The 26231-nt window shown below is 44.4% G+C and overlaps 1 protein-coding gene across 2 annotated transcripts in view; it reads left to right on the top strand.

The window, feature by feature from the left end:
* The window catches only part of TMC5 (transmembrane channel like 5), a 37730-nt gene that overhangs the window by 10078 nt on the left and 1421 nt on the right, over nt 1–26231 (top strand). For both annotated transcript variants that reach the window (XM_087815105.1, XM_087815104.1), the window contains 15 exons: nt 228–327; nt 1303–1390; nt 1806–2054; nt 4461–4612; nt 6511–6655; nt 7751–7906; nt 10373–10524; nt 14183–14261; nt 15101–15198; nt 16767–16862; nt 18377–18452; nt 18626–18759; nt 20834–21007; nt 22073–22151; nt 25679–25783. In XM_087815105.1, the coding sequence (XP_087671231.1) occupies nt 228–327; nt 1303–1390; nt 1806–2054; nt 4461–4612; nt 6511–6655; nt 7751–7906; nt 10373–10524; nt 14183–14261; nt 15101–15198; nt 16767–16862; nt 18377–18452; nt 18626–18759; nt 20834–21007; nt 22073–22151; nt 25679–25783 (1883 nt within the window). The remainder of the gene's footprint in view (nt 1–227; nt 328–1302; nt 1391–1805; nt 2055–4460; nt 4613–6510; nt 6656–7750; nt 7907–10372; nt 10525–14182; nt 14262–15100; nt 15199–16766; nt 16863–18376; nt 18453–18625; nt 18760–20833; nt 21008–22072; nt 22152–25678; nt 25784–26231) is intronic.

Genomic DNA, 26231 nt, shown 5'->3' with positions numbered 1-26231 from the left:
AAAGGAAAGCATGGAATTGCGTGCACACTATAGTTTTCTTTGGCTTTGAGGTTTAACACAGAAGCATACGCTGTCTTGTTTTTATTTGTGTGACCTTTGGGATCCCTGAGTCCATACATTCTTTCCTTGTGCCCTTGTAAAAGCATGCTCTAACTGCAGCCCCATATTTTAATGTGCCATTATTCGGTTAGGGGGAAAAATTAAACTCCGTTTATTTTCTTCCACAGAACAAAAGTTAATTGCATCTCTGATACCTATGACATCTAGAGAGAGAATTAAAGCCATCAGGAATCAGCCAAGGACCATGGAAGAGAAAAGGAACCTTAAGTATGGAGCAAAAGCTTTTCTTCTTCTTTCCCAGATTTTACACCAATCTCAATCTTCTACTTTTGCTGCATCTCAGAAAGATAAGAGATGAACAAATGCAAGAGAAGATGGTCTCTTTGGGCTGTGTGTGCTGAGTGACCAGGAACTAGAGAGTAGAGTGTGGAAAGGGGGGGAGGTAACACTTCTTCAGCCAGAGATCAAGGTTGACATCCTCAGAGATAAGTCATGCGATCAGAAGGACATATCCCCTCTGTGGCACTCTCTCTTAAATCCTGTAACCCTAATCTAACCGGAGAAAAAAGTCAGGCAAACCCCAACTGAGGGACATTCTACAAAATACCCAACCAGTAGTGCTCAAAACTTTAAGGTCATCACAAATGAGGAAAGTCTGAGAAACTGTTACAGACTTGAGGATTCTAAAGAGACATGACAACTAACTGCAGTGTGGGTGGGGTCCTGGAATAGAAAAGTCCAGCCACCTCGGCCTCCTTGGGGTTTTGAGTGTCCCTATGCGTTGGACAGTCCCTTATCCATACTACGTCCCTCCCTCCCCTCTTTCAAGACTTAACTCAAATGTCTCGCTATTTCAAATTGTAACACAGTCCACGCCCCAGCATTCCCAATCTTTTCCCCCTGTTCCGTTGTCCTTTCTCTTCCCCATAGGACAAATTACCTTCTAATGTGCCATATAATTTACCCATTTTATCATTATATTTATTGTTTACTGTCTTTCTCTTCCAACTAGGAAGTCAGCTCCGTGAGGCAGGGAAACTTGTCTCTCTCCCCCCTTTTTTTTTTACTTGTTTTGGGATTTAATGTAGTAGTAATCGATTTTATTTTATTTTATTTTTGAAATTGATCTCTTTATCTGCACCTGGGACTGTGCCTGGCGTGTAGTAGGTGCTCAGTAAATATTTTGGGAATGAATGTATTACAGCATTTGCATCTCTCACTTTCTTCTGCCGCTTCCCATAGGAAAATGGTTGACAAAGAGAAAAGTAAGCAGCCTCGTCGTATCTTTGAGTTCAACTGCTGCACTCAGTGCTTGAACTCCATTTCACTGGTAAGCCCGCCTCTGCTGCAGTCAGAAAAATGAGCACAGGAGGCTGGGAACAGGGAGGTGGGAGAGTGGGGATGAAAGGGGGTCCGTGGGAGGAGGAACCAATTTCAGGGTATTTCACTGAAAGCCATAAAAACTGGGTGATTGTAGGTATGGGGAAACCAGGTGGGTGTGCAAAGGTCCGAGTTATCTGGGCAGTTTAGCCACTGTGAGTGTTGCCTTCAGCAGCAAACCTGGGGAAATAATAATGCACCCACTCCAGGGGCGGCCCCGCGGATTAAAGGAGATGACATTTGCAAATGCCTAGGGAGGTGCTTGGCACATTGTAATGCTCCAGAAACGGTGGCCGGTTTTGCTATTGCGGGGCCTGCTCAGGAGATACTTGCCGAGGGAATGTCAGGCCTTGTCCTAACCCCAGGAGTACCGGAGGTCCAAGAACATGCTGTCGGAGGTGCTCAGCTCCGTCAGCCTGTGGCAGAAGAGGCTCAAGGTCATCGGAGGCAAGTTCGGCACCAGCGTCCTGTCTTACTTCAACTTCCTGAGGTGGCTTTTGAAGTTCAACATTTTCTCGTTCATCGTGACCTTCAGCTTCATCATAATCCCTCAGTTTACCATGGCCGCAGCCAACACGCTGCAGTTCACCGGGCTGGAATTTTTCACTGGGGCGGTAAGTTCTTCGCTCCCCGCCTGGGCCAGCGCCTCGGGAGCCCAGGGACGCCCCTTGCTGGTCCCCGCTGCAGACCTCTCACTGTCCCTGGGAGTCAACGGATGGGGAAAGTGGGTGCTTAATGCTTCTCTTCTGCCCCCGAAAATAACATATACACATAACAACATAGTAGACTTGCTGCCTCCAGAGGTAACTGTGTTGTTGAGACTCCCCTTCTCTGCGCACACAGTAGGCATGTACATGTGCCCCCTTTTCTCTTTTTTAACAAAGGATGAATCACTCACACGCACTGCCTCTGACTTGCTTTCTTCTAATATGTGGCGAATATCTCACGTTGGTGTTCATGGATCTACCTTTTCTTTTTTTTTTTTTACAAAATATAATGCTCCTTTTGAAAAATTCCTACTACAGAGGAGAGCAAACTAAGAGAAGGGCATTGACCCTTCTTCCCTGTCTAACCCCCCAGTTCAGAGCGTATCTTTGTCCACTGTTTTTCTTCCCATACCTGCATAAAGACATACATGCATAGGTAGGTAAGTAGGCAGATAGATATACTTTTAAAAAATAAAAAAGGGATAGGGGCACTGGCCGGTGTGGCTCAGTTGGTTGGAGCAACATGCCATGCACCCAAGGGTCACAGGTTCAATTCTGGTCAGGGCCCAGACCCAGGTTTCAGGTTCAATCCCCAGTCAGGGGCATGTACAGGAGGCAACCAATTGATGTTTCTCTGTCACATCTTTCTCTCTCTCTTTCTCTCTCTCTAAAATTAATTTTTTTTTTAAATCTCAAAAAAAAGAGGATACTCCAAGTCTCGTTTTGCAACATTTTTGCTTTATTATGTATCTTGGATAGCTATATAGGTCCACATTATTCTATTTAATAGCAACCGTAATTTATTTACCCAGCTCTTCATTGAGGCACTTAGCCCCTACCTTGTGAGTTCACCTTCTAGGAGGTTGCCATAGACCATAGAGATTCTGTAGACCAGGGATCAGCAAACTACATCCTGAGAGCCAAATCTGGCCGGCCATCTGTTTTTGTACAGCCTGCAAAGTAGAGTTGGTGTCTACATTTTTAAATGCTTGAAAAAATCAAAAGGAAAGTAACATTTTGAAAAGCATGAAAATTATATGAAATTCCTATTTCAGTGCCCATAAATAAAGTTCTTTCGGAACACAGCCACACTCATTTGTTTGCGTGTCTGTGATGCTTTTCTGCTGTGTCAGTAGAGTTGAGATATTGCTGTGGATGTCATATTGGCCTGTCATTTACTATCTAGCTCTTTACAGAAAAAGTTTGCTGCCTTGGCCCAGTATGGTTCATTTGGTTGGAGCATAATCCTGTGCACCAAAAGGTTGTGGGTTGGGTTCCAATCAGGGCACATACCTAGGTTGCGGGTTTGATCCCCTGTCGGGGTGTGTGTGAGAGGCAACCGATCAATGTTTCACTCTCGCATCAATGGTTTTCTCTCTCTTTCTCTCTCTTTCTCTCCCTCTCCCTTCCTCCCTCTCTAAAATCAATAAAAGGCATGTCCTCAGGTGAGGATTTTAAAAAAAAAAGTTTGCTGATTCTTGCAGTAGAATGCTCAAAGTCATGTCCTGTCATTTGTCTTTTTTTTTTTTCCTTTTTCTGTTAAAAAAATTTTCCTGGGGTAGATGCATTTAAATGGAACTATTGTGTAATTTTAAAAAAATTTTTTAATTGATCTCGAGAGGAATGGTGAGGGAGAGAGAGATAGAAACATCAATGATGAGAGAGTCATTGATCGGCTGCCTCCTGCGCGACCCCAGACTGGGGATCAAGCTCGAAACCTGGGCCTGTGCCCTGATCAGGAATCTAACCGTGACCTCCTGGATCCTAAGTCAGCACTCAACCACTGAGCCTTGCTGGCCAGGCTGTGTATATTTTTTCTCATTACTATGTATATTTTGTGTATTTGCTTATATGAAACATTTTATTATGAAAAATTTCAAACATACAGAAAAATAAAAGGTAGTGTGATAAACACCCACAAACACACTATGTAGATTTAAATTTGTTAACATTTTGCCATATTTGCTTTGTCCTATTGTTTTGGGAGGCATTTTACAGTAGATTTCAGACATCAGGACGTTTCACTATGAACTTCTTCAACGTGCTTTCAGTTGTGCTTCGCTTGGTCGCTGGGTCCTGGTGGGAAGAACTGGGTCCCTCTATGCTGGTTTGGGATCCCTTTCCAACTCTGAAAGCTTAGTGATAAAATGTCTAGGTTCTCAGTGGCCTTGGACACTCCTCTCTTTGCAAACAAAACATCAAAGTTGACTGGTCCAAGCTTCTAGAAGACAAAAGAGGTCAAGTGTGATGACCATAGTCATTCATCGTTTTCTCAAGATACGCACCTGACCTAGGGCTTATTGTCCCTTTCAGGGTTATTTTAGTGACACAGTGATGTACTATGGCTTTTACACCAATTCCACGATCCAAAATGGGAGCGGTGGGGCGTCCTACAACATGCAGCTGGCCTACATCTTCACCATCGCGGCCTGTTTGATCACCTGCTTTTTCAGTTTGCTGTTCAGGTATGAAGTGTCTGCATTTCCTGATTCTAAGCTCTTTCTAGATTTAGGCAAAATTCAAGAGACTCAGCAGTTACCCCAGAAACAGTTTCTCTGTAATCTGCCTGATCATTACTTGTCCTGCAACATAAAATAGGAATTCAGACAGAGGAGAGAGGTTTTCATGTGCTTAAAAAAAAATTGGTCAGTGTGAACATAAGGATGCAATGACTCAAGGACATGAATGGACAACTGTCAAATGATAAATGTCAGGGAGGAAGTACAGATGTTCAACCTCTGAATTAGTTTGCTAGGTCTGGGTGGCTTAAGCAACAGGAGTTTATTTCCTCAAGTTCTGGAGGCTGGAAGTCCAGGATCAAGGTGTTGGCAGCATTGGTTTCTTCCAACACAGGACAGCCATCTGTCCTTGGTTTGCAGATGTCCGTCTTCTTTCCGTGTCCTCACACGGTCTTTCCTCTGTCCATGTCTGAGCCCTAATTTTCTCTTCTTGTAAGGATTGGGGCCCACCCTTAATTACCTCATTTTAACTTAATTACATCTGGAAGGGTCCCATTTCCAAATATAGTTGTTATCTGAGGCAGTGGGTGTTGGAACCTCAACATATGAAATTTGGGGTGGACACAAGTCAGCCCATAACAACCTCATTGCCAGCATGATAATTGAAAGCAAAATGAGATTTTTTCCTATCAAACTAAAAAAATGCTTCCTAAGCTGCTGTAACTCAGTGGTGGCACATTTTGTAAAAGGAGTATCCAGTTTACTCAGCACTTACTTATCCTGAGCCTGATGTCACTGAGTCCTCCTAACATCTCCATGACAATAGCAGCAGCCTTTATTGAGTGCTTATTGCTCTAAGCACTACATTGACCCTTGTGATTGGCTGAATAATGCCCCTCACCTCCCAAAGATGTCCACATTCTAATCCCCAGAGCCTATGAATAAACTACCTTACCTGACAAAAGGAACTTTGCAGGTGTGATTATGTTAAGGATCTTAAAATGGGAAGATTACCCTGGATTATCCAGGTGAGACCGCTGTAATCACAAGAGTTCCCAGAAGATGGAAAAAGGAAGTAGGAGAGTCAGAGAGAGAGAGAGAGGACTGGAGGATGCTATGCTGATAGATTTAAAGATGAAGGAAGGGGCCGCAGGCCAAGGAATGCAGGCAGTCTCTAGAAGCTGGAAATGGCAAGAAAACAGATTCTTCACTAGAGCCTCCAGAAGGAATATAGCCCTGCCAACATCTTGATTTTATATCCCATTTCTTTTCTTTCCTTTTTCCTTTTCAAGATTTTTTTTTATGGGTTTTTAGAGAGGGAGAAGGGGAGAGAGAAACATCGATGTGAGTGGGTAACATTGATCGCTGCCTCCTGCACGCCCGCTACTGGGGATCAAGCCTGCAACCTGGACATGTGCACTGACTAGGATTCGAACCTGCAACCCTTCAGTGCATGGGATGACACCCAACCAACTGAGCCACACTGGCCAGGACTAGGTTCATTTTGATTTTTGACTTCCAGTAAGAGAATAAATTTGTGTTGTTTTAAGCCACTAAGTTTGGGGCAATTTGTTACAGCAGCAATAGGAAACTAACACACCTCTCTCATAGTAGCTCTGTGAGGTGAGTACTATTATTATGCCCATTATATAGGTGGGGAAACAGACTTAGAGCAATTAAAATGACTAAGATCCCCGAGCTGACAATTTAGGATTGTAAGTCAGGCCTGTCAGATCCCAAAGCCAGAGCATTTAACCATTGTTTATGATCACACTGTTCCTGAAGAACTTAGAGCTAATTTTTCCATGTTACCTTTCACTATTTAAAGATAGGACTTTCTTTTGTTTTAATCCCCAATGCTTGTCCTAATAATCCTTGGGTATTTTTATTTCTGCTTTCCCTAGTATGGCCAGGTATTTCCGGAACAACTTCATTAACCCCCACATTTACTCCAGAGGGATCACTAAACTTATTTTTTGCTGGGACTTCACAATCACTCACGAAAAAGCTGTGAAGCTGAAACAGAAGAATCTTAGCACTGAGATAAGGGTAAGGCAAGTTCCCTGGCCAGTCTCCTCTCTTTCAGTATGTCTATAACTTTTTTTTTTTAATATAGCTTTATTGACTTCAGAGAGAGGAAGGGAGAGGAAGAGAGAGAGTTGAAACATCAATGATGAGAAAGTCATTGATCAGCTGCCTCCTGCACACCCCAGATTGGGGATCGAGCCCACAACCTGGGCATGTGCCCTAACCGGGAATCAAACCGTGATCTCCAGGATTCCAGGTCGATGCTCAATGGCTGAGCCATGTCCTGCCGGGCTATAACTTTTCTTAAAGTAATAGTGAATTATTTTGTATTGCTCATGAGATTGGCAAACAAGAAAACACCCCAAAATCCCAGAAAAATATTCATAATGCCCAGTGCTTGTCATGGTGTAAGGAAATGGACATTTTCACATGACACAATGGCTTTGTCATTGGTACAAACTTACTGGAGGACAGTTTAGCAATTTACAAAATGTTAAATGTAAATGCTTCTTGACCTCATAGTGCCAGGTTTAAAATTTTATCCAGTGGTTTTCAACCCTGGACAGTTTTGCCCCTCAGGGTTTTATGGCACTGTCTGGAGACTTTTTTAGTTGTTACCCAATTGGGGAGGGGGTGCTATTGGCATCTGTTGGGTAGATGCAGCTAAACATCTTGCAATGCACAGAACAGCTGCCACAACACAGAACTATCTGGCCCCAAATGTCAGTAATGCTGAGGCTGCAAAACCCTGTTCTATAAAAAAGTATTAAAAAGAGAGAGTGAGCAGAATGTATAAACAAAGGGGCTTTGTCAAGAGGGTTGCAGATGTTAACTTCTAGTTCTTCAAGTTTCATGACCTCAGTGTGCTTTCCTCAGGAGCATGGGCCCCGATCTGCTGGTCCCATCTGTCCCTCTAAGATGAAACAGGCATTTGGTGCAGTGCTGGGGGGTTTCGCCCATTTGAAATTTTTCCTCAGGGCCTCCCATGTTCACCATGAACTTTCCCTGTCTCTCACCTGGGGATAGGGGTGGATTTGTGTCTCTGGGAGTGAAGAGTATTCACCTGCCGGGGACGGGGGTTGTCTGCGGGCCAATGTGACTTCCTTGTCTTTACAGGAGAACCTGTCAGAAATCCGTCAGGAGAATATCAAGTTAACGCTCAATCAGCAGCTGACCCGCTTGTCTGTCCACCTGGCAGCCTGGGTTGTGTCTACGGGAGTGGCCGTCGCCTGCTGTGTAGCCGTTTATTACCTGGCTGAGAACAACTCCGAGGTAACTGGAGTGCCCGAAGTACCAGGGGCCAGAGCGCAGGGAGCCAGGTGCAGGGGTGCGAGGCTGGAGGGGAGAGTGGAGTCGACCCTGCTACTCAAACTGGGCCCAACGGCATCAGCTAGAAACTTGTTAAAAAATGCAGGCTCCCAGGTACCTCCTGTAGCCCATGGACTCGGAATCACATCTTAACAATGTCCCCAGATGATGTGTGTGCATGACTTAGAGTGAGACACTCTGGGCTGCAGACCTGGGATCAAGTTCTGGTTTCTTCCTTTATTATTGTATCCCTGATGCTTCCCACAGCCCCTGGCACAGTGTAGACGCTCACTAAGCATTGTGATATGATGGACTCTGGCAAGTGATTTAATCTTTCTGAGCCCCAGACTCCTCACCTGTAAAATAGGAATGATCATACCTGGCTTTGTAGGTGTGTGGTCAGGACTAGAGAAAAGTTATGTGGAGAGTCTGCCCAGTGCCTGGTACTGGGGGTGATAAAGGAATGTTAGTTTTGTTTTGTTTTTAAATGATAGGGACTCTGAGATCAATTAGCTGTGTGGCCTGGGTAAAGTACTGTCTTTCTGTAGGTTTCAGCTTTCTCCTCTGGGGCTAAATGTAGCCAGTTTGCTGACCTCTAGAATTGTGGTGCAGGTTGGTCACTTTTTTTAATGGCTTCCCATTACCCTCAATACAAAATCTGTCCTCTGTTGCATGGTTGATAGATCCTTTATGATCTGACCCCTGCCCACATCTCTAGCCTCAACATCCCACAACCACCCATATCCCACACCAGCAACATTAAATAGTGTGTCCATAGTTCCCTAACCACACCACACTTTCCCTCATCTCTAGATGAGAAACGTGAAGTCCATTCTACATCCCCCCTCACTTCCCTTCATCTTATAAACTCCTCCTTTCCCTCCTCTAGACCTCAGCATGGATATCACTTCCTCCAGGAAGCCTTCTCTCACCACCACCACCCTCACAAGGCTGAGTTAGGTGCTGCTTAACCTGCAGGCTTTCCCTGTGCACTTGTCACATGCAGCATTGAAAATACCTTTTTATGCATCTGTTTCTTTGAAAGACTGTAGCCAGAAACCTGGCCTAATACCTGGTACATAGTAGGTGCTCAACAAATGGGTGAACAAGTGAAGGAGAAGCCAGCAAGGGTACGGGTGCGGGATTACACAACCCTATGGGCTTGCCATTAACTATATTAAGGTGTGCCCTGAAAGAGGGGAAGCTGAGTCCCAGTCCTCGGAGCCTGGCGTTGCCTAGCTAGGGTGGAAGCTGCGACAGGGCAGCTGTAAATATAAAGAAGGCTTCTGAGTTTCTTCCTCACTGGGAGGATTTTCCACGCCCACCTGAAGCGAGGGAGGCAGCAGAGGAGAGGAGGCAGAAGTGGGATCATTCCCATTGTTTGAACATCTGTCCTATGCCAGGCAGGATCAGCCCCTTTCACAACTCCAGGGGGCTCATTTATTGGAAACTACAATTCATGTGAATGGTGCCCGAGCTGTGTCATTTAGGGGCCAGGCCTTGCCTTACTGGTCTCATTTAGTTCTTGCAATGTTACCTGACAATCTCCCCATTACACAGATGGGGGGAAAGAGGCTCAGACAAGCTATTTATCTGGCCCTGGCCCTTGCAGTTTATAAATATGGGGAGGGAGATGGAATTTGTTACACTGGCTCCCAAGATCCTGCCCAAAATTTGAGTGGTATTTTCAAAACCATCCAGAGGTAAATGGAGGCAGTGTCAAGCCTTGGGGTGAGGAAGGGGCATTGTGAGACATCGGATAAATCCACTGGAATCCTTTATTCCAAGGATATCCGTCAGAGAGGCAGCCCAGGCTCCACTCGGAGCCAAATGCCAGGGTATTGTGTCCATGCAAAGGAAGGGGTCGCCTCTCCCGACCTCACACAGAGGTGTGGCATGGGCTAACAGAGGCTCCCCTTCCCCCTAACTCAGCACCCAAGGCCGGGCGAAGCCTGGTGAAAATGAACCAGGCCACGCAGGAGCGGGGAGGAGATATTCCACAGGGATGGAAACCCTTGTGCTGTAGCTCAGTAGCTCAAGCTTTGGCTCCAACAGCCAGGGAGCAATTCTCATTGCAGGAAAGTCTCAGAATGACTTCTTGAGGTCAGGCTCCTAAGTCAGATAGATCCGGGCTCAAATCTGTCCCTTCCTCGCTGGGTGACACTGGGCAAGCATCTTCGCCTGTCTGCGTCTCAATTTGCCCATCAGTTAAGTCAGACGTAACCTGCTGGACTGCAGCGAGGATCAGTCAGTGCAATCATGTGGGTAATGGATGCTTGGCACAGGGCAAGTGCTCACTAACCAGTAACTTCATAGCTAACCCCAGAGGAACCACTTATGGGGGTTTTCCAGGGTGGGGGGCTCCCGAGCGAGGCAGAGAGGGGCCCAGTGCGCAGCTGGCGTGGGGATTCTCTCCCTCGTCCCCTGCAGTTCCTGCAGAGCCACAAGGACCCCGGGGCCGTGCTGCTGCTGCCCTTCGCCGTGTCCTGCGTCAACCTGGCCGTGCCTCGCCTCTACTCGGGGTTCAGGCTGGTGGAGCGCTACGAGACGCCGCGGCAGGAAGTCTACGTCCTCTTGATCCGGTGGGTGTGTTGGTCACCGCCAGCACCAGCCTCCGTTTCCACGGAGGGAGTGGAGTGGGGGCGAGAAGGGCCATGCTCAAGCGTTTTCCAGAAGGAATTTCAAACGTAGTGCGTTTGTATGGTGTGGGTTAATAGCCGTAAAATCCAAAGGGTCCAGAGAAAATACAGGCTTTTAGTTACATCTGCCTGTTGTGCAAAATAATGACATTTTCCCAGTTGCTACAGGCCTAAGGGTTAACATTGTTCTCAGTTATATGGCAGGTTGTACACTGCACAGAGGTTCCTGGCTGAGGCGTGGTCTGGGGACCGAAATCATCCAGTGTGTCCATGAGTGAAATTGTGAGCCCCGGTACCACTGCATCAGCCAGGAGGAAGAGGCTCACTTTTATAATCCGACCACCCAAATGGCAGCGGAGGGCGTGCTTGTGGCAGTTCATTGGCTTGAGGCGGGGAGCTTATTTTGACTCCCACAAAAACACTGTATGTGCTAGAGGTAACCCCAGTTTCATTGTTTGGTAAACAATAAAACTACCCAAGTTTGTTCTTGTTGCTTCTTCTTGGCCAGCTCTTGGTGTTTATGACAACAGGCCTGTACAATGCAGAGGAGGTTTCTTTCCTGATCGGTTCCAGAGCCCTTGCCTTACCATGGCTCTGAGGTCTGGCTCCCCAACCTCATTTCCTACACTTCTCCCCCTTCCTCAGCGCACCCCCAGCCTCAGTGGCAACCTATGGATTCACAAACATGCCAAACTGTGTACCCGCATCTGGACCTTTGTCCTGGCCTTTCCTTCTTCCTGGAACGCTTCTTCCTCAGAGAGCAAATCTATACTTACATAAGTGTTTATAGTTTCTTCCTACAGAACTTACACATTTTTGTTAACCTCACATTTGTAACTAGGATACTTAAACACACACACACACACACACACACACACACACACACACACACACACACATATATGTCTATGTTTTAGATCAGGAGTTAGCAAACTGCAGCGTGCAGGCCAGCCTCCTGTTTATAAATAAAGTTTTATTGGAACTCAACCACCTCCATTTGTTGACATTTTCTGCAGCTGCTTTCTTGCTACAATGGCAGAAATGAGTAGTTGCGACACAGACTATTTGGCCACAAAGCCAAAAATATGTACTATCTGGGTCTTCACAGAAAAAGTTTGTTGACCCCTTATTTAGGTCCGTGTTTAAAATTAATCTATATTTGTCTTACTTTCTTGAAGAAAGATCTTAGCAAGCCCTCACTTCTAGCCATCTCTCCGTGGTTAGAGACAATTGGGATTCTTTTATTGTGGTATATATGATGAAATTTGCCATCTTAACCATTTTTTGGTGTACAGTTCAGTGGCATTAAGTAATTTGTTTTTTTGGCGTATACATTAATAATAAGTTTCACTGGCTTCTTTGCTCACCAGTGTTTATTTAATGTATCCTACTTACAACCTCCTCTTTATATTGTAAGAAGAGAAATGATTTAGAGTAGGCCTGGGGATGGTCAATTTTCTAAATACTTCCATGTTCTAACATATCTTTATTTTGCCTTTCTACTTGCACATGGGTTTAGATGGGCCAAAGACTGTATTCTAACTAACCCCTTTGGGAGTCTACAGACATTGCTCTGAGGTTTTCTGACATCTAGTGTAGTCAAATACTCACCCAGCTGCTCTCTCCAGATCCTTTGTGTTGGCCGCCTCAAAGCTCCAGGCATCCCCAGAGCTACAGCCACCTCTGAGGCAACCCTCTGCCAAATTTGTTTTAAGCTGGGGTTTTCTCTATCTTATTTCTCCATCAACCCCTTTCATCTTTTAATCTTTCTACCCTTCATTTCTGCTTTCTATATTCCATACATTCCTCTATATTTCTACTTTTCTTGTTCTGCATTGCTTTATGAATCTTTGAGCTTCTAACTTTCTATCATTTCAATAAAACTAGGTTGAGGGTATGGTAGACATATATACTCAGTATGCCACTTTGATCTAATGCCTTTACTATTTAATTTGCATTTTTTCTGATCACTAGAGAGGTTAATTGTCTCATAATTGTATTGCTTCACAAAACATTTGACATCCCTTCTACATAAAGAGAACATGGGATAGCTCAGAAACACACTTTTTCTATGATAAGCTTTTCTTTGCTAAAAGAATATCTCTCAGGAACGGCCAGATGGAAGAGATGCATGGGGCAGGGAGTGCCCATGCCCTCTCCAGGCACATCATTCTCCCGGCAACTCCACATGTTCACCAGCCCAGAAGCTCTCCAAACCCTGTCTTTTGGGGGTTTATGGAGCTTCATTACATAGGCATGATTGATTAGGTCATTGGCCCTTGGCCATTGATCCAACTTCCAGCTCTTCTCCCTCCGCAGAAGCCAGGGTGGTGGGGCTGAAAGTTCCAACCTTCTGGGTACTTCCAAAAGTCCCTCCTTAGCAGAACAAAAGACACTTTTATTGCCCTCCTCACTGAAAAAATTCCAAGGGTTTTTAGCAGTTCTGTGCCAAAAGGGGAGCCAAAGACCAAATATGTATTTCTTATAATTCACAATATCACAGAATACTAAAGTAGATATTGAGGGTCATAGTAGGGTTTGGCAATGGGCAAGAGGTTGGGGATCTGGCATTAAGAAAGACAGATTCTGTTCCTTTCTTTCACAGTGGAGTCTAACACAATGGTTCTCAACCTTCAGTGTGCACCAGAATTACCTGGAGGGATTGCTAGGCCCCACTCCCTGAGTTTCTGATTCCATAGGTCTGGGGTGGGGCCTAAACATGTGTCCTTCTAACAAGTTTACAGATGCTGCTGATGATGCTGGTCTGAGGACCACACTTTGAAAACTACTAGTCTAGTGACACATAATTCTTGGCACACCAATCCTGAAGCCCTATTAAAACCAGCAGGTATTGATTTAAACAGCTGGGTTTAAGAACTGAGGCTATGGAATCAGATGGTCCTCAGTTTGAATCTTTGCCATGCCCCTAACAAATTGTGTGACCTTGGGCAAGTTATTTCATCTCTCTGAGCTCCAGTTCCCTCTTGGTAAGATAGACATGAAATGCCATCTACTTGATAGTAGAGATGTAAAGATTAAGAGGGATGATTTAATAAAGTGCCTAACATAGCGTACTATCTATGGTAGCAACCAATGAATAATAGGTCACTATTATTATAATGAAAAGTGAAATCAGATAATTTTGAGATGCAACAAAAGAGGCTGTGTCAGTCAGAATAAATTAGATTATGCTACAGTAACAAGCATTTCCCCTCACCCAAATCTCAGTGGCTTAAAACACAAAGGTTTATTTCTTTTTTATGCTCTGTGTCCATTGTGGATTGGCAGGGTTTTTTTGCTCATGTTACTCATGCAGATGTGCAGGCTGTCAGAGCAGCAATCATCTCAAATATTGCTGATGGCCATTCCAGAAGGAAGACAGTAAGTTCTAGGGTGGGAAGGTGTCTCACTGGCTTTTAAATGCTTCAGCCTAGAAGTGACACACATCATTTTTGCTCATTTTCCAGAACTATATGGCCCCACTCAACCACAGTGGGGCAGGAATTTCCATCCTATTTTGTGCTCAAAAGGAAATATTGGAAAATAGCACTAATATCTGCCACAAACAGTAATAATAGTTGTTTTCTCTTCTGTTATTCAGAAACTTCTTTCTGAAAATATCAATCATTGGAATTCTTTGTTACTATTGGCTCAACATCGTGGCCCTGGCTGGTGAAAAGGTGAGCTTTCCATTCTGTTCAGCCTTAACTTTTGTTTCTTAGCCTTTGACCACCAGAGAGGAAGTGAGCTTCTCAAGTTTCTCAAGAGTTTCTACTCATGATATTAGAACAAATATCATGTTATTCTTCTATCTGTCCATTCATTTATCCATTTCTCCATTTCTCCATGCATCCATCCATCCATCCATCCATCCATGAATCTATCCATTTATCCATCCATCCATCCTTCCACCCACCCACCCATCCTTGGGCTGTGCATCCAAAACTTTCCTCTCCTCATTCACCCAAATCTAAATCCATCAGCTCATAGTATTAACTTCCTGCAGAGGTACCTGGCTGCCAGTTTCATAAACTGACCAATTCAACCTTCTAGTTTGTGCTAGCTTGCTACACCTTTAGGCTACCTTCTTAAACAAGCAGATATTAATTGATTTTTCATAAGGTTAATAAACAAAAGGAGTGGAGGGATTATTAGCTATTTATGCCTCCTGCTCTCCTGAAGAAACTGATTAGCCCTGGCTGAGAAATGGGATCCAGAGGGCATAGGACAGAAATGACAAGTGTTTAAGAGAGCATGAGAAGGAAAAGTTTGGGTACATGTGGAGAGCAAGCATTAATGAAGGAAGAAGCATCACAGAAAAAGAATAAACACCCTAAAAGCAAACTTGGTTGAAAGGTGCTTTTCTGCCAAGGGTAGGTCTATTTTCTGGGCTCCCGAGGACTCCATCAGACTGAACCACCTGCCATGCCCTCATGATTCTATAGGGTGCCAGGAGTAGATAGAAATTGAGCAGAGGCAACAGCCCCTTCCCACAGCCTGACTCTTGTTTGCCTTCCAGTGTTGGGAAACCCTCATTGGCCAGGAAATCTATCGGCTCCTCCTGATGGACTTTGTGTTCTCTTTAGCTGATTCCTTCCTGGGGGAGTTCCTGAGGAGGTAAGTGTCTGTCTGCCTTGAGTGATTAGTACCTAGGGTTGTAACTGGAGCCATTGTCTTGCCTGAGTAGGAAGTATGGGTCCCTCATGCTCCCAGGAGTGCATTGTTCTAAATCTGCTATTGTCGTTTGGGATATTGTTTTCTTCTGAATGACCTGAAGTTTCACTTTGACCTAACTGTCCTGCTTTCAAAGTTCTTTTGGGTTCAGTTGGCCCTTTCAAACCTTCTTTTTAAAAAATAAAATGTTCTGGAATAAAACACAAAAGCTGAGAGCCACTTGAGATCTTACCCACCATAGATAATTTTAATATGCTAGTGTATATCCTTCCAGATTTTTCTATGCACATACTGCTTTGTATGTGTATGTGCTGTATAACTATCAAAGACAAAAATGGGGTCACACTGCACAGTTGTTGTGGAGTGTACTCTTACTAACTAATCCCAAGGCTTTGGCACCTTCCGATGCCAGTACATATAGACTTATCTCATGATTCATTTCATTGAATTTAGTTAATGCACCAATTTTTATTTTAGAACCCAGCTGTACAGAATTGAGGCAGTGTCATCATTAGCCCATGTGTAGTCCTTATTTATTTACTACTAATATGATGAACAGCTCATTCTTTATAGATATTTACATATTTCTGCAAGCTGCCGCAGTAATAAGATGGCATGACACAGTGCTGATTCTTTCTTCAGTGGGCAGGTTAAATGACAAAATTTCTCACTCAGTCTGCCCAAACTTACTTGTACTCTAACCTCTGTTTGGGGCGTAGATATAAAGGTGAGAAGTTTTGAGAGGTTTTTTTGTTTGTTTGACAGCAATTTTTATTGGCAACTCTTCTGTATGAAGAAATAAAAGTGGTCTCAAGTTTCCTCAGAATAAGTGGGGACCTTGGTTTCTTCCTTGTTGATTTGGAAGTAGGGAAACACCATTAATTCAACAGCAGTAACAAAAAATTTCAATTTATTTGGGTTGGAAGGGGCTGGTTTATTTGGTCATAAAAAAAGGCTTAATAAGTCAACAGTTTACCCGGCTGGTGTGGCTCAGTGGTTGAGCATAGACCTATGAACCAAGGGGTCATGGTTCGATTCCCGGTCAGGGCACATGCCCAGGTTGCGGGCTTGATCCCCAGTAGGGGGTGTGCAGGAGGCAGCCGATCAGTGTTTCTCTCTCACTGCTGTTTCTATCTCTCTCCCTTCTTCTTCTCTCTAAAAATCAGTAAAAACATATTTTTTAAAAATAGTCAACAGTTGTATAAACAAACAAGACAATAGGTAGGATAATTTAAATAATAAGGTAACAAAATGTAATGTTCTCTAGATTTTTTAAACCACTTTAGCTGTACCTCCCCCCACCCCCATTTGAATGCATTGCCAATTCCATTTTCCCTTAATTCCCTCAATTATTTCTTCAAAAACATGCTTATACTTGGAACTTTTCAAAAATTTGTAAGGGGAGTTATGACTTTATTCCAAATTGGTGAGGGTCTCCTTTGTTGATTGTGGGAAATCTTTTGAAGGAGGGAGTTAATGGTTTGAGTGCTAAACTCAGTATGTTTTCACAGAATCATTGGGATGCAGTTTATGACAAGTCTTGGCTTACAGGAGTTTGACATTGCCAGGAACGTCCTAGAACTGATCTACGCACAAACGCTGGTGTGGTGAGTTTTGAGAATCTTCAGTGTGCTCAGTGGTTCCTGCCGGACTGTAGACTCCCAGAATCTGTCGTTTTTTAAAGCTGCATGGGGTGGGGGTACCAAATTCAGCCTATTTGAGAACCAGGAACTTATGTACCTTTTCCTTTATGAGGACTTCAGGCAAGAATCAAAGTAGAGCAGGAATCCCAACCTGGAGGCCCCCAGGCCGTATCTAGCCTGCAGGTGTGTGTTGCTTGTCTCACACAGTGCTTTTCCTAAAAATTTGAAATAAACATCAATATTTAAAAATCAGGAGATTTCACATAAAATTTAAAATTTCTGGCTTCTTCCAAAAAAGGGAAGATGTAGCCTATCTCCCGTTATGGTAATAATTGGTTGGGTCTTGAGCTGGTCTGAGCACCTCCAGTTTGCCATGGTCCCCACGTCGCTGCTCTCTTCCCAGCATAGATTTGCCATTTCCTCCTGTTGCCCTTATGGTATTTATTTTCTTAAGGTAGAAATGTTTACTTTGCATTGATGTTTCAACAGAAGTGGGAATATAAAGAGAGGCAGGAGGGCTTCACTCACTGATGTAGTAACACCCGATGGGGCCTTTGTAGCCTTTGGGTTTTGAGACCTGTTTTAGCAACTGTGCAGGTGCATGTGTGTGTGCATATGTGCCTGTGAGTGCTCATGTGTGCTTCTAGACTAGCCAGCTAGTTGCATCAGATTTTTGACAAGCTCACCTAGAAACTCAAACCAGTAGCCAGTGACTATATTTATTTAATTTAACTTGATGTAATTAAGGCCAGAATTCTTATGGTGTATACATTCCCAGATTCCATCTATTGGAGCATTGCTAATTTGAAAGTAGGGGCTTTGGAGTTAGAAGCAGGCTCCCTCTGTATTAGTTTTTTAGGCCGCTATAACAAAGAAACTTGGATTCTGGGGCTGGCTCTGCTCCTCACTGAGGTCACTGTGCTTCTGAGCTTCAGTGTCCGCATCTGTAAAATGCACATAATAATGGTTGCCTTTGAAGTGTGTTGAGGATTAAGTCAGATGATAAATGGAAACTGCCTTGCAGTCTTCAATATGCCATACAACTGCAAAGTGTTTTATTTTCCAACTCTTTAGCCTCATACAAGCCCTGGGTGATTTAGCCATCTGCAAATAACTCAGGAATGCCAATGAATTTCTTTTTAGAGGTAGTGATGCATTTGCACACTGCCAGGTCACCCCTTGGCCACTGGGCAGCTTATAAAAGCCTTTCACCTGCATTATGTCAACTAACAGGATGCCTTTGGGCAAGTCACTTAAACTCTCTCTAAACAGCTTTCTCATTCTGTCAATGGGAGAGAAAATGTTCCTAATATTACCGGAAATTGGAGCTCGGTTCAGCACCCTTGGTACTATACTTGAGTTCTGGCTAAGAAAGAATTCAGAGCTAAGACATAACACCCCCTTTCCTCCACACCCCTATATCTGCCCCCACTCCATGTCGCCCCTGATTTCTGACACTCAGCCTTTCTCCCTCGCAGGATTGGAACCTTCTTCTGTCCTCTGCTGCCCTTTATCCAAATGATTACTCTTTTCATCATGTTTTATGCGAAAAATGTGAGTCAGTCTGAAGCTGGAGCCAGTCAGCTTGTCTCAGCCCCATGTGACCCAGTGGTGGTTGGAATTGGGAGTGGGGGTGCGGGTGGGGGAAGGGTGTTAGGGAGCCAGTGTCCTGCCAGGGGCCCCCTGGCCTGCTCGCAGCTCATAGGTGGCCGCTTCTCTCTCCTCAGTTCAGCCTGATGATGAACTTCCAGCCCCCGAGCAAAGCCTGGCGGGCCTCGCAGATGATGACCTTCTTCATCTTCTTGCTCTTTTTCCCGTCTTTCACGGGAGTCCTGTGCGCCCTGGCCGTCACCATCTGGAGGTGGGCACGGCGGCCTCAGCATGGGGTCCTAGGGCGGGGGGGGGTGTTCTAAAATGTAGGTTTCGTTAGTATTCAGGTGTGGGGAGGCCAACAGATCAGGGGTGGTTGCCACTGAAAAGATAATTTGTTATACTCACAGATCCTAGGAAGGGGGCACACCCCACCACAAAGTGCAGAGGGACACACAGGGAGGCACCAGTGTCGTTCAGGAGGCAGAAGGAGCAATGGGGAAAGGTGTGCAAGATGCCCAGCTGGTGTGGCTCAGTGGTTGAGCGGTTACAGGCCTGATCCCCAGTAGGGGGCGTGCCGGAGGAGGCCGATCGATGTTTCTCTCTTATCATTGATGTTTCTATCTCTCTCTCTCTCCCTTCCTCTCTCTGAAACCAATTATATATGTGTGTGTGTGTGTGTGTGTGTGCGTGTGTGTATATGTATATGTATATGTATATGTATATGTATATGTATATGTATATGTATATGTATATGTATATATAATTTTTTAAAAAAAAGAAAAGGTGGGCAAGAGCCTTTGTTGTGATTTCCAAAGGAAGCACGAGGCAACACAGGGTTAGGACTGGCTAGTTTGAATAATTGCAGCAGGCTCTGGGGCACCGGGGCTGTCTGGAGTTGCTGGATGCCTGGCCCTGGGATGATTAGGGCAGGAGAACAGTGACCAAGGTGTGAAAGCTTGATAGAGGAAATGGGGTGAAGGGGGATGTGAGCTCTGGATTGGTTGGTTTGCACATGAAAGACTTGCTTTGTAGGCTAGTCCTGGGAATGGCAGTCTCTCCAGGGTTAGTGAGGCCCCAGAGGCCAAGACATCAGAGTAAAGAGAAATGTATAATGCGGTGTTTAACCCCAAGTTCCCTTGCTAACCAACAGACACTACATCCAAGGGAGGGAATAAGTCTGAGTTAGGTGCCCACCGTCATGACTTGCACAGCTCCCCCGCTTTCCCCAGAATAGCCCAGTTTCTTCTTCTGCAGAACAGACGGCATCTAAATGAACTGAAAGGTCCTGTCTGATCAGGCTCCCTCCTGCTTCACCAGCCTCACCCGCATTGGCTCCATCTTCCTCTGGGCCCACAGTCCTCCCTCCATTCCTGGGACTCTGAGAGCCCCTCTCCACATGGGCAGGGTCCTCTATTGGAAGAGCTCTCCCCACTCTCTTTGCTTGAGGGCCTTCTTTCACCCTCTGGTTCTTGTCTCAAACGTCATCTCCAGGATCTGACCTTCACAACCATCTTTGTCTGCTGTCAGTCCCACCTCTACTTTTCTCCCAGGCCGGTTTCTTTTTTTCATTCCATAGTTCACAATCAGAAATGCCTTGGCTTGAATCTCTGTTTAGTTGTTTGCTCCTTGGTTGCCCAACTTTCCCACTAGAACATAAATCTGAGAGGGCAGGTACCATGTCTGTCTTGTTTACTACGGATTCTCCAGGGCTTAGTATCTAGCACAGTGCCTGGTACAAGTGCAATAAACCTAGAATGAATGAATGCAGGAATGAAGAAATGAACAAAGAAGTTGATTTTTAGGATACATGTGGAACTGGAATCATTGACAATTCTAGTGGCATCAGAGCAGGCTAGTCTGTTTCATGATGTCCTTGCTACTATTCTCTTTTGTGTCTCTCTTTAACCAGTTCCTTTTTGCCCTCTAGTTTCTGCCTGCTCATAAACTGACTGCACGTGGCCATCGCTGCCACAACTTCAGATTCCATAGATTACAGGGTCCCCTCTTCATATTTCTTAGTTCAAGTTCCCAAGAAGGAGAATCTGGTTGCCCCAGTTCATTTCTTTGAGCCAGGGTACCACAAAGGCTACTGTCTTGTCTCTGGATTGACTACCTTTGGATCAGGTGATACTCCTGTCTGAGAGCTGGTCCTCAGAGTGTGGGTCATGAGTATAAAATATTCCAGCTGAGGCTGGGAGAAGGAAGTTTCCTTTGGAAGGGGAGGTGTGGGTGGAGCAGGCAAGGACTGCTGGCTCCAGAGCCCAGAAAGGACGCCCTGACTGTAGTTCAGACTAGACTAGAGTCTCATGCTAGAGATGTTTTTCTGTCCCTTATTTTACCAGATTGAAACCGTCAGCTGACTGTGGCCCGTTTCGAGGACTGCCCATCTTCATTCACTCCATTTATAGCTGGATTGACACCCTTAGTAAAAGCCCCAGCTACCTGTGGGTGGTTTGGATCTACCAGAACCTCATCGGGAGTGTGCACTTCTTTTTCACCCTCACCCTTATTGTGTTGTAAGTGGGGCACCTTGGCCAACATTTTATTAACACAGCACGTGGACAGCCAGCCATGGGGACGTTCGACGGGAAAGCAAAGGGCTACGTCACAGCTCAGTGTTCTGGATGATCCTGATTATGCCCTTAAGTTTTTAAAAAATATATATTTAATACTATCTTAGGGTGGTTGTTTTGCCTGTTTTATGAAGAAGGCAATACCTGCTCTGCCCCTCTTAGAGGATAACATGAAAAAATAGGGGGAAAAATGGATTTGAGAATGCTTAGGACAATTATATGTGTGATTCTTTCTGAGATTGTGACATATTAAAATGGGTTGGGCATTATTGATATATAGGATAGTGTATTTTCATTTTCAAATAGGAAAAGATCAATTTCTGACTTCTTGTGAAAAAGCAGATCTGCCAAGACTGGGCCCGCATGCACACTTGGTTGGCTGACTCATGCCCCGCCCTCTTTGGAAGTGCAGCTCTGATGTGTTTGAGATCGCAGGTCCTTGTGTAGAGAGACGCCCATGTGGCTCTCAGGCCCGCCCTCCCCAACATGGGGCTGCTTGCCATTGGCCTCTTTAAAATGGAGAGTTCTCCTAGTGTCTTGATCCTTCAAGCTTCTAATTCACTGGGAAGCTTGTTGGAAAAGTGGAATCTCAGGCCCTACCCCAGTCCTATAGAATCAGCACCTGCATTTTAACAAATTCCCAGGAAATTTGTATCATGCTGAAGTTTGAATAGCACTGTCCAGATTCATAAATTCTGCCTGCACATTAGACTCATGTACATTTTCATTTCTGGCCCCACACCCAGAGAAGCTCAATTCATTGATCTGAAGAGGGGCCATGGCATGAGTCTTTCTACCAACTCTCAGGTGGTTCCATGTGCAGCGTGAGGACACCCATTAAGATAAATGTATTTAACCTGGAACTCCACCAGACACAATTTTTCAGGAACACGGTTGGGCCAAAATCCATTTTCAAGCAAATGTTCCAGTTCCTTTGCACCCAATTGTTATTCAGAGCCTGCAAAACACTGGCAAGTGCCTGCCATGCTTTCTGTTCTTCTCTTCTAGAATCATCACCTATCTTTACTGGCAGATCACAGAGGGAAGGAAGATTATGATCAGGTTGCTCCACGAACAGATCATCAATGTAAGTTCTGTTGAGCCCATCTGTTATCCACCCCCTTTGACATTTTATAATGGAAATTTTCAAACATATTCCCAAACAGAATAGTACAGTGAACCTCCGCCTGCCCACCACTCACCCCAACAATCATCAACAACTGTGTATTCTTATTTCATCTAGCCACTATCCCTTCACTGCAAATCTCTGGGTTATTTTAAAGAAAATCCTAGACTTTATACCATTTTATCTGTAAAAACTTTTATATGCCTAAGATATACAGACTTTTAAAGAAACATAACCACAATACCAATCATCACACCTAAAAGAAAACTTAATTCCTTATTATCATCCAGTACCCAGGCAATGGTCAGATTTCCCCGATGGTCCCATTGAGTATCTTTTTACAGTAGGGTTGTTCAAATCAGGATCTGAGAAAGCGCCACATGTTGCATTTGGTTGGTATGTCTTTAATGTGTCTTTCAACCTATTACAGTTCACTCTTCCTCTCTTCTGCCATTTATTGGTGAAGAAACCAAGTCATTGTCTTGTAATAGTCCCCACATTCTGGGTATATATGATTTTCAACCTGTGGTGGTATTTGGCACATTCCTTTTTACTTTTTATTTCCCATAAACTGGTGGTGGATGCTTTGTCCAGCATGCTTCACTGATGATGCTATGTCCTTCTTATGGCATTTGAGATATGAAATGTGCTTGTCTTTATTTTGTGTGATGTTAAGAGTGATCAGTGAACCCAAGCTTTGTTAGCTTGACCCATCCATCCTAAAGCTCCTATCAGCCACCTCTCTAATGGATTTAGCAGCCTTTGATGAGTATTGCCTAGAAGATCCATTTATTTCGTTAGGGATTACAAAAGAATGTTATTCTAATTTTAGAATTTCTTCTGCACTTGTTAGCTGGAATTCTATAAAAGACGAATTTTTACTCATCTTTGATTTGAATTTTTTTCACCATTTCCTTGAAATACACCTGACACAGGAAAGGCAAAGTAAATGCAAGATTCTTCCCCTTTATTCCCCAGTTTTCAAAATGCCTACTGTATTAGTTTCCTAGGGTGCCATAAATTTACCACAAACTTGATGACTTAAAAATACAGAAATTTATTGTCTCACATTTCCGGAGGCCAGAAATCCAAAATGAAGGTGTCAGCAGAATTGGTTCCTTCTGAAGCCCTGAGGGAGAATCCAGGCCTCTTCCTAGCTTCTGATGGCAGCTGGCTAATCTTGGTGTTTCTTGGTTCAGAGCTTCATAACTCCAATCCCTACCTCTGTCTTCACAAGGCCTTTCTCTCTGTATGTCTGCTTCTCCTTCTCTTCCATGGACTTGTCATTGGATTTAGGGTTCACCTTCATCCAGAATGATCTCACCTCCAAATCCTTAATTTAATTACATCTTCAAAGACCCTTTTCCAAACAAAGCCATGTTCACAAATATTGGGGTTAGGATAACTTGGACATATCTATTCAACCCACTATACCTAGTAACCTTCCAAATGTGGCCAGTGAGGATTTTTAAATTATCATTATGAATTCATGGCTTTAAGTCTATTTTGGCATTTATCAATTACAGTCATTTGTTTATACTTAAATAGCCTCCCTTTTTGCTAGTGGAAATCCTTTTGAATTAGCTCCTGGGTTCTTTTGACATGACTTCAGAGGTGGTTGGTAGCTTCCTTGCTCTCTGGTAGTTTCCAGATTCATCTTGCTCATTTCCTGTCCCAGAACAAGAATCAGCCATTTTTTTCAATTTATTCAAGGAGTCCCGGTGAAATGGTATTTAGAGTCCACAGTCTAGGCACAGGGATGCTCATTGCTACTGGGAAGGTTTCCTTCTAAATATCAGCATAACCATGACATGAGTAGTATGCCTAAGAACATGGGAAAGAAGCAGGACTACCCAGGGTTCTCCCTGCTTGAACCATTGGGGTTTCAGATCTTTTGAGTTGGTCCTTTTGGAGTGTAAAGAAAGGGCATGGGTTAGTTATGCTCTCTTCCCTGCTTGTCCCCAGAAGCATCACACATATTTTTCTGATGGAGGACTCTGAATGGTTTGGGCAAGTCCTGCGAAGATCTGAACATGGGAGGGATTTGATTCTAAAACCTCCAGTTGTAAAGGCCGTGTCGGGGTGGTGTCTCGATGGCATCATTTCAGGGAGGCGCCATAAGCATCGCCACAGGCCTGCCTGCTTGGGAGTCTAGCCCAGAGGATGGATCCCAAAGACCGGGACATTGTCTCCAAAAGAATCCAGACAAAGAAGCTAGGAACAGGCATGGCAACAACCCTTCCCAATATGATCACCTGCATCAGAACCCCTGAGTGCTTGTTAAGATGCAAACGCCTGTTACCCTTTCCTCTTCCACCCAATAATGGCAGCAGATAACATTTGTTGAGCACTTACGTGATGCCTGGCATTGTGCTAAGTGATAAACAAAAATTTGTATTAAATTTTCATTCCTTGTTCTGGGCACATACATTTCTTGAAACCGCTATTTTAAAATTAAGGAAACAGACTTACAGAGTGAAGTGATTTGCCCCCAGTCACAGGGATAGTTAAATGGTAGGATTTGAGCCAGGCAACTCCAAAATTTGTGCTCTTAACTGCAGTACAGTTTTGCCTCCCCGAGTCAAAATCTGTTGGAGAAAGCCAAAGAGTTTGCACTTTGCGAGCTCTCCAGGTAATTCTAATTCACTCTAGAATAAGGAAATGGCTGCTATATGTGAGAGATTTCAAAAAAAAAAAAAAAGTCTGCTACATCCAAGACTGCTGGGGAGCTTGTTAAAAATAAGAATTCCCAAGTTCAGCTCTTCCTTAGAGAAGAATTCCAATTAGTAACTGCAGAAAGAATGAGGGGTACAGACAATTATCACAAAGCAAATAGCACAGTAATTAGTGTTGCAAGTGAGATCCACTCGTGGGTACTAAAATTAACGGGTGAAAGTTTAAAGAAAAATTCCTGTCACCTGCAACAGATTCGCAGGAAAGCAACTCGCCCTCCCTTTGCTTTCTATATGCCTTCTTCCTTTCTTCCCCTCCCCAACTAGGGAATTATTTAGCTGAGTCTATTCCATCCGCACAGATAGCTTCGACAGATGAAATACAGTTGATGTCCTTAGACGCAGAGCTGTAAGCTTTGACATCGTCGGGGGGAGGACAGGGCAGGCCCAGGCAATGCTGGGTGCCCACGCAGGGTTCTGGGACAGAGGGAAGGCCCAAGGGGGATACAGGAAACCATTTGCCCCGGGCCTTCAGACAGTGGCATGTAAGTTGCTTCTAGCAACCAGGCTGGAGAAGACAGCTACTCAAGCCTGCTCGGGGAATTGCTTTAGAGGAGAATATTCTAATTCAGGAAGGCTTTGGGGGATAATTTGGCTTTGCTATGAAATGTTTCTTTTCTTTGATCAAGAGAAAACGTGGCAGCAGCCATCCAATGGACCCCACCCGCCTAAAAATAAACTTTTCCTTCATTTACTTCTCAACCCCACACCCTCATTAACCCCCCATGTCTTTGTTTTTATTTTTCTCCTTGGCAGGAGGGCAAGGATAAAGTGTTCCTGATAGAAAAGTTGGCTAAGCTGCAGGAGACAGAGAAGAGAGCAAACCCCAGCTCAGTCACACCGGGGAGGAGAGACTTGGAGGTGAGGCTGGAGGCTGCCTTGGGATCCCTGCGACACCTGCTTGCCTCCCTGTGAAAAGGGCATCAGGGAGCTAGAATCATATGAGGATACTTCACTTTCTATATTTAGACATTTCTGTATTTTTTATTTAAAAAATAGTACTCATTCATCCGATCCTTTCCATGCCTGGGCGTGTTCTAGGTGCTGGGTTATTGCAGTGAACACAGCAAAGGCGCTGCCCTCGTGAAGCTTGCATCCATCTTTTCTGTAACCCAATCATACAAAAGTATATCCCACCGAGATGAAAAGCGCCCTGAAATCTCACCCCACTGTATTAATGCTCCAGTGTACATTCTTCCAGATCTTTCCCCCTGGGTATCTGCAAACATACATGCATCTAACATTTTTGTTTATTTTTTACACTATACACATGTATCATAACCCTCCCCCCTTAATATCTTGGACATTG

This window comes from Miniopterus natalensis, chromosome 3 (genome assembly GCF_054644295.1).
Source record: "Miniopterus natalensis isolate mMinNat1 chromosome 3, mMinNat1.hap1, whole genome shotgun sequence".
NCBI classification, from domain to species: Eukaryota; Metazoa; Chordata; class Mammalia; order Chiroptera; family Miniopteridae; genus Miniopterus; species Miniopterus natalensis.
This window is presented reverse-complemented; position numbering and strand designations above follow the sequence as displayed.